This window comes from Trachemys scripta, chromosome 1 (assembly GCF_013100865.1).
Source record: "Trachemys scripta elegans isolate TJP31775 chromosome 1, CAS_Tse_1.0, whole genome shotgun sequence".
Taxonomy (NCBI): Eukaryota; Metazoa; Chordata; order Testudines; family Emydidae; genus Trachemys; species Trachemys scripta.
The window spans coordinates 91,747,842-91,755,496 of NC_048298.1; the positions used below are offsets into that span (position 1 = coordinate 91,747,842).

Sequence of the window (7,655 nt, forward strand, 5' to 3'; positions counted from 1 at the left end):
CCCCCCCCGCACTACCCCGCGTCCCTTGGAATCCCCCTTCACCTCCACCCTTCGCTGGGCCGCCCCCTGCCGAGACCCGCCTGACCCCTCACCCCGGCCGGACACGAGCCCCCGCCTCCTTCTCACTTGTCCTCGTTGTCGGACATGCTGCCGGCCCGGCGCGACAATCTCGCGACGCGATACCAACCGCAGACCCCCAGCAGCGGGGAGTCGTCACAGAGCAGGCAACCCACGAGCGCGGCAGCTGACCTCCAAGCAGCCACTTCCGGGGTCGACGCTGACGTAAGCGGAAGTGGACGGCGGAGCGGGTTCCCATGGTAACGGGAGCCGCTAATTGGGGTGAGTGAAAGGATCGAGCAAAGCAGAAGAATTCGCTGCGGACGCCCGAATCTCTGCGCTTCCCGGGACGGGGCCGGGCCGGGCCACCCGCCAATCAGGGACAGGCACGGGTTTCCATGGAGATTGGAAGATGGCCTTGGCACTTCATTCGCCCCATCTGGTGCATCCGAGCCTTCGATGTGACGTCACCCCATAGGCTTCCCCTCCCATTGGGCGCTGGGTGGCGAGGCCCCATTGAAGTGGGCATTGCACCGCCCGGGGTGCCCCCCTGTGTGGGAGAGGGCCGGTGCCACATCACAGCATTGCACCCTGGTTGGGCATGAATGGGGCCACTACTGTGTCCCTGTGGCATCATGCATGTAGTGGCTTGGAGGCGACACCAGGTGCCATTGCACTATGTGGTCATGGGCCTTGCTTTGTTGCCCCACAGCATTGCTCCGGGGGGGGGGTGTGGGCATCATCCTATTGCATTACACAATGGGGTGGGTGGGCTGTTGTTTCATGGCATTGCATTGTGGTGGGGCACTGTCCTGTGACAATGCAGAGTGGGGTGAGAGGAGTATTGTGCCAAGGTGTGAGGAGTGTCCCCCCGTGGCACTGTACTGTGGAGCAAGGTGTCTTCTCTGTTGCAATGGATGGTGGTGTCAGCTGTGGTATCACAGATGTGAACTGAACCTACATCACTGCACACCATGTGGAGGGAAAAGGCTGTTTTTCCTTCAGCCAGTGGTGGGAGTTGACTGGTGGGAGGGTGCGTGTGTTTGTGTGTGGCAGTGCTAAAGGTCCTTGAAGACTATAGACCAGGGGTAGTCAATAGGCAGACTGTGGGCCAAATCTGGACCGCCAGATGCTTTTGAACAGACCCCGAAATCTTTTTATTTACTCAGGGCCGCCCAGAGGATTCAGGGGGCCAGGGGTCTTCGGCGGCGGGGGGCCCCCGCTGCTGAATTGCCGCCGAAGACCCGGCACTTCGGCGGCGGGTCCTGGGGCAGAAGGACCCCCCGCCACTGGTCTTCAGGGCACTTCGGCGGTTGGTCCTGGAGCAGAAGGACCCCCCTCCGCTGAATTGCCACCGAAGACCCGGAGCGGAAGAAGCTCCGGGGGCCCAGGCCCCGCGAGAGTTTTCCGGGGCCCCAGGAGCGAGTGAAGGACCCCACTCCAAGGGCCCTGAAAAACTCGTGGGGGCCCCTGCGGGGCCTGGGGCAAATTGCCCCCCTTGCCCCCCCCCCCCCCCGGGCGGCCCTGAATTTACTTATTATCATTATTGTTAGTATTTTTTATTATTTCCCCTGGAACCTGGACCTTGGTTATACCTTGACCCAGAAATTTGGACCTTGACAAAAATAATTGACTACCCCCGCTGTAGATTAAACCAACTTTAATGAAGATTATATAGGGAGACAAGGTGGGTGAGGTAATGTATTTTATTGGACCATTGCTAACAATGCTGAAGTCCATGCTCCCACATTTTCACTACCATTGTTACCTGTGCTCTGTAGATTAAAACTGGTGTGGGTATGTCTACTTGTACTACAATTACAGCACCTTAATTTGCGGTGTTAAGGTATTCCAGTCTGAACAGTGCTTAGTAGGACTGTGGTGGGTTTTAGGGGTTCACAACCTTACTCAGTTGGAAGCAGGTTTGTGACTGCAACAGAGGGGAGAATAAAAAAGGGCATGGGAGATTCCAGCCAGTCCCTCAAACACTACAGTAACTCTTCAAGGGTCAAGATTTCAATGGATTAGCTATATTTAAATAAGTATTAGGGTTGATTTTGAGGTAGTAGAGACTGTGTAATGGGATCCTAGAATGACTGAGGGTAGTGAAGAGAGAATGTTCTTTTGAGTTGAACCATTAGAAGTTGAATATGATTTACTGACTCCTTGCCTCACTGTCATTTTCAGGGTTTCACAATGTCTTCCCAGGACGGAAGACGAGCAGCGCCAGCTGTCCCAAAAGGAACCGGTTTCTGGCATTCTCCAGGGACAACTCATTATGGCAAAGAAACAAAAGAGCTGCTGAAAGGTAGCAGGAAGATTGAATGGAGAACAGTGAAAAGGCCATTGACCCCCTTAAACGCATATCATGCTTCTGGCTTCACTGGATCATTGTATAATAGCAGTATGGATGTTTTAAAAAAACAAACCAAAACACTCACACAATTCTCCCCGTGGAGAAGATGAAAGAGAGAATGAAGCACATCTAATAGATGTTAGTCACTCGCTTAATGCACTACTGGAAGGTGCCCAGGTACCACAGTGATTAGGATGGTAAAAGAACCTACATAGAATAGAAAGAACATTAGTAGTCCATGTTGCTTTTGATGCTTGGAATGCTCTTCCTAAATCCATTCTCTCATCCTCCTTCCTCACCTTATTCAAATAACTCCTAAAAACCCCTTCTGCAGCCCCTCTCCCCCACATACACACTTTGAACCCCTAAACTGTATATGTGCCTAAACTGACTAAAGCCATCATTGTATCACCGTAACCCATGCCATTCCTCACCTCTCCCTTTCCTGCTTTCTGTTATATTCTCACATCTCAAATCCATCTTTTAGTGTATAAGCTTTTCAGGGCAGGAACCTGTCTTCTATGTATTTCCTGTAAAGTGCCTGTCTAATCCAATCTACCTGTCAGTCTCTCTAGATTTTTACACACAACACCTATTGCCAAGCACACTTCTGGGTTCTACAACATACTAAATAATAATCTCGTTCTGTCTTCCTTCTCCAACCATTGCCAAAGTTGAAGACATAAAACCCCTTTGTTGTACTAATTCCACATTACTACGCCATGTGGGTAATGCCATCCTGATCCCCCAATTGGTGATCAGCTAAAGGATTAGGCTCGATAGCTCTTATGACTAGTTCCCTTGCTACTCTTACTGCAAATGCTGTTCTCATTTGCTTTCAAATTTGGGAGACCAGTTTTACCTCCACCACAGCCCTTATGTACCATTTTTAAAGCTGGTGTTTCCTTTTGTATGAAGGAGAATGCCAATACTTTTGTAAATTAGGCTACTTATTTAGGTGCGTAAGCATGGAGTTAGTAACTTAACTTTAGGCACCCACCTTTGAAATTCTCAGCCTAAATCCCTTAGGAATCATGAATCACTTGGGTCTTTTCCCAAAGGATCTCGTTTACAAATATGGAGTTTCCTCCAAAGCCCTTCCCTTCCCTTTTGTTCTGATTGCCTGAAGTGGACATGTAGTTCCTCAGGCTGTTTCTGCTGAGTTCTCAGGCTGGGGTCTTTACTGATGGTTTTTGCCTTTCAGTGATGATGGAGGAATCCAAACTTACCAATTTCCAGCAACGCCACCTCATGGACTGCATGAAACGTGAGTGATGCCTCAGCTTTGTCCACCCCCAATCCCCACACATGCACTCTGCCTTGTGCAGGTTGCTGCTTATTGATCTTCTGCTCCTAACCCCTGTGTACACCTTACAGCTGCTGTGGTGAAGCATTCATGTGGCCCAGATACATAGATCATTCTTTTTACAGAGGGTATTTGCCTATAGACTGGAGGATTGGGAAGAAATTGGGGAGGGAGTATTTCTTTCTCCTCAGCATTTGGTCCACTGCAGCTGTTCTCATCTCTTTCATCATACAACAGTATCTCTTGAACCCTGCATCCAATCTCCACCATTTAAGGCTACATTTGGTAGCTATTAATATTCTTTATAAGGACTGGATCGGATTTCCCCATGTAACTGGTCCAGGGAATGAGACTAATACTGGAACTGCATTATGTGGTCCAGGGAAATCACCAAGCCACAGACTTGGCTGTTCCTAACCTGCCATTGTCTTCCCTTCCTTTCTCAGGAGGTGTTTCCCTGCCCACTCACTGCAACCCAACATCCAGCAAAGAACCACAGCTTGCGCAGCCTGCATCCTCTCCACCAAAGCCTTGTCTTTCAGTCACTGTGTTGGCCAGACCTCATCTCCGACCTGCCGAGATCTGCCGGGCAGGCGATGCCTACACCCGAGAGAAATTCAAACCCCGGGCCACTCGTAAGTGAGCAAATTCTGCTAAGGGATCAGTTTTGCCTCCTCTCTTTCCTTTCCTCCAGTCTCTAGAACCCTCTCTCTTATTTGCTTTCCAGCCTCCTTCTTCCTTCTCTCGAATCCACTGGCAGGTGCACAAAAAAGCCAGAGCTGTGAGGGGACTCTTGACAGTGCCTCCCTTCACTGATGATCACATCCCAACCCTGTCTGCTGGCTGATTAACAGAACAGGATTTCACTTTACCTTATTGTGACAAGGCAATTCTCACATAATTGTATGGCTCATAGACTGGTATCAGACCACTGATGTAAATGTAGCTGGGACTTTTGCTGTCAGTACAGTACGTGTAGTGCCTGTGCTGTATATAGGATGCGAATGGGATGTACCATAATAGATATTTCCTGTCCAATTACTTATATAGAATCTCCAGCTGTGTGTGTCCAGGCACAGCTGCCAGCAGGGCCTTGGTGGGGAGACTGTACTTCTGCCTCAGTCTGACAAAGATTTGTTTTCTTTATCTTCCACAGGTGACTTAGAGAGGGAGAAGCAAAGGCTCCAAAATATCTTAGCGACTGGAAAGGACATGGTGGAACAGAAGCCACAGCAGAAGCCAGTGCGGACAGAGGAAGAGGAAATACCTGAGCCTGACCGGTTTGAAGAACGTACGTATGGAAATAGGCCAAGGCACAAAGGAAGGCCTTAGATACAGGCAGGGTGGTGGGCTTTATGCATTAGTAAGCTGAGATTGGTTGTGGCAGGTGGGATGCTGGATTAGACTTTATCTAGACTAGAAAGGTTTGCTGATATAGCTATACTAGTAGTACGGTACCATAGCTATATGGACAAACCCTTCTAGTGGAGATGCAGCTCATCCCGGCAGAAAAGTGCTTTTGGCAGTATAGTTTATACCACGTCCCCCAAATAAAATTAGCTACACAGGCAAAAACATTTTTTTGCTAGTATAACTGCACCTACAGTAGGATTTTTGCTGACATAGCTATGGCAGTTTGGGGTGTGATGTTTTTCACACTCTGAACCAATAACGTTGACAAAACTTTTAATGTAGACTGGGCCTTAGCTGGACCACTGCTCAGCTTTGGCGTGTAGAATCCTATGGGGTGATTCCCAACATCCCACTGCACTGAATAAGCTTTTAAAAACACTCCCCAGCCCCAAATCAAGCTGTATTTCCTATAGGCTGGGAAGAGAGAGAAATAAAGAGATGGCTATTTCTATCCTTAAATGCAGGGGATGCTAAGATACTGTGGTGATGAGGGCAAAGTCAGAGTCATTCTAGATATTACGCCCCCCCTCCATTCTAACAGGGCTGGGAAGTGGGGAGGTCAGAGTTCAGGCAATGCTGGTGTATCCTCACTTTGACTGGTTCTGTGCATGTCTCTTTCTCTTGTGCTCAGTGATGAATGAAATTCAGGAGCGGAAGGAATTCCTGGCAGAGATGGAGGCTCTGGGCCAGAGCAAGCAGTATCGAGGGATTGTCCTCACTGAAATCTCACAGGTACCTTGGGAACCCCTCTGGCCTCTGCAGCATGTAGGATTGAGGGAACCTTGGTGTTGGAGGATCTGAGTTCTAGGGTTTCTATCCAATAACTAGATGTGGCCTACATTTGGAAGGAGGAGAGCCCAGCATTTTCTCTCAGGCAATGAGGTAGAAAAAGAGGGATGAATTTAGGAGGTTGGGGCGGGAGAGAGGCCTCTGTCATTTTGGTATGTAATTTCACTGGGGAAGAGGATCCTTTCTTCTCAGGTTTGGCAGGAAATAGGAGTTTCTGGCATTCTCACCAATTCATCCTGCTCTTTGCAGAAACTGCGGGAGATGGAGATCATCGATAAGAAGAGGAGTAAGGACGTAAGAGAGGCAATGGCAAAAATCTTCCCTGTGGGGAACAAATCTGATCCCAATAGCTAGACCAAAACCAGACACCAGAGCAGACCATTCCCACCCCTTCTTGCCTTGTCCTTCCAACAGGGCTGGGCCTCCTCTCTAGAATGGTCACAGAACTGGTCTACGCCTATCCATCTAAGGCAGATCCTCTCGGAGGAATGTCAGTAGCACTTGTTGCATAAACCCAAGAGGGCAGTAACTATTTATGCATAGTACAAGACAGGAGAAAGTCTTTGCAAAATCCTACCAACACTGATTAGTCTCCCTTCAGGCAGCTGTTTCATGGCTACGTGAACTTGATGGTTGGGTGAACCAAATCAGGGAATTACTGGTTCCCTCCTCTGGAGGGACTAGGAGGAGATGAAAAGACCTCAGCATGCTCCAGTCGCCTCTGAAACATGGTGAAGCAAGGTCTCTTTCCACCTATGGCACACACCTTAAGGTGTCAGAACAAAGCTGACCTGCACAACAGACACCCGGAATGAAAATTTCTGTCCCTTTTCCATATGGCCCAGACTCTGGGGATTCTGGTTGTTTCTGGTGGAAGCTGAAAATTAATGTGTTTACTTCCTTACACTAAATCCATATCATCACTCGTGTCAGCACAGCCCTGGAAACTGTCAGCTGCTGCTGCAGAGCAGGTGAGGGAGGAGCAACCACACTGCCTTACATAAATATTAGCCTTGATTTTAATGTGATTGCATCTTGGTGAGAATTTGTGTGGGTGTGTTTAGGAACTTGTCTCTTGCTCAGGCACTAAAATATGCAGGCTTAGAAACATGGCTACAGTGGGTTGGGCCAGGGGAGGAATTCACTTTGGGGTTCACAGCGCAGGAGAGTCTGTTCCCTGATCATTTGTCTTCTGTTCCCTGGGAGCATCTTGACAAGGACTGACATGGCCAAAGGCAGTGGGGCCAAGATATTCATAGATTTTAAAGCCAGAAGGGATCATTACTAGTCTGACCTCCATAACACAAGCTAAAGAATTTCATCCAGTTACCTTTGTATTGAACCAAGAGGCTGCTGGAATCCCCAATCTCATCCTTTTCTTAGGTTCAGAGGTTGAACTATTTGTCAGCAGTACTCCACCAAACCTCCACAAGCCAGGCAAGTACCCAACATTGGGCTCAAACCCATAACCTTGAGATTAAGAGGTGCATGTGCTACCAACTGAGCTAGCCAGGTACCTAAGGTGAGCTAAGCACAGGTAAGGATAAGCAACACAGGGTGGCAGTAGTTTTTTTTAACTCCACTGGTTTTATTTTTCTGCAATGACTGGCAATCCCAGAGTTAGTACAGTGTAACAGTTTACAAATCAAAATACTGACGGGAGTAGGACTGGGGGTGTCAGACTGCAGCAATTCTAATGGCCTTTGACAGTGGCTCAGCTGCACGCTACAAGGC

At 48.8% G+C, this 7,655-nt stretch overlaps 2 protein-coding genes across 5 annotated transcripts in view; one reads left to right on the forward strand and one right to left on the reverse strand.

Annotated features, from left to right (window-relative positions):
* POLR2F (RNA polymerase II, I and III subunit F) overlaps positions 1-331 on the reverse strand; it is a 6,419-nt gene extending 6,088 nt beyond the window's left edge. Inside the window, exon 1 of one of the 2 annotated variants that reach the window (XM_034776854.1) lies at positions 93-331. In XM_034776854.1, the coding sequence (XP_034632745.1) occupies positions 93-316 (224 nt within the window). In that variant the 5' untranslated portion in view covers positions 317-331. The remainder of the gene's footprint in view (positions 1-92) is intronic. The other variant, XM_034776861.1, reaches the window with a different exon arrangement.
* Positions 259-6,944, forward strand: C1H22orf23 (chromosome 1 C22orf23 homolog). Of its 3 annotated transcripts, none has more exons than XM_034776846.1 (7): positions 259-339; positions 2,245-2,365; positions 3,618-3,680; positions 4,166-4,354; positions 4,876-5,010; positions 5,764-5,864; positions 6,171-6,944. In XM_034776846.1, the coding sequence occupies exons 2-7, from the start codon at positions 2,254-2,256 to the stop codon at positions 6,273-6,275; spliced, it is 705 nt and encodes a 234-aa protein (XP_034632737.1). In that variant the 5' UTR covers positions 259-339; positions 2,245-2,253; the 3' UTR covers positions 6,276-6,944. The 3 variants fall into 3 exon arrangements, with proteins under 3 accessions (XP_034632737.1, XP_034632729.1, XP_034632720.1); XM_034776838.1 differs by lacking the exon at positions 259-339 and adding an exon at positions 350-499; XM_034776829.1 differs by lacking the exon at positions 259-339 and adding an exon at positions 527-722.
* Positions 6,945-7,655: the final 711 nt, after the last annotated feature.

Bases quoted from the DNA above. Each gene is read 5' to 3' on its own strand.
- C1H22orf23 (XM_034776829.1), top strand. From the start codon at position 663: ATGGGGCCACTACTGTGTCCCTGTGGCATCATGCATGTAGTGGCTTGG. The intron at 4,355-4,875 runs GTAAGTGAGCAA...TATCTTCCACAG, and splicing joins ATTCAAACCCCGGGCCACTC to GTGACTTAGAGAGGGAGAAG. The intron at 5,865-6,170 runs GTACCTTGGGAA...TGCTCTTTGCAG, and splicing joins TCCTCACTGAAATCTCACAG to AAACTGCGGGAGATGGAGAT.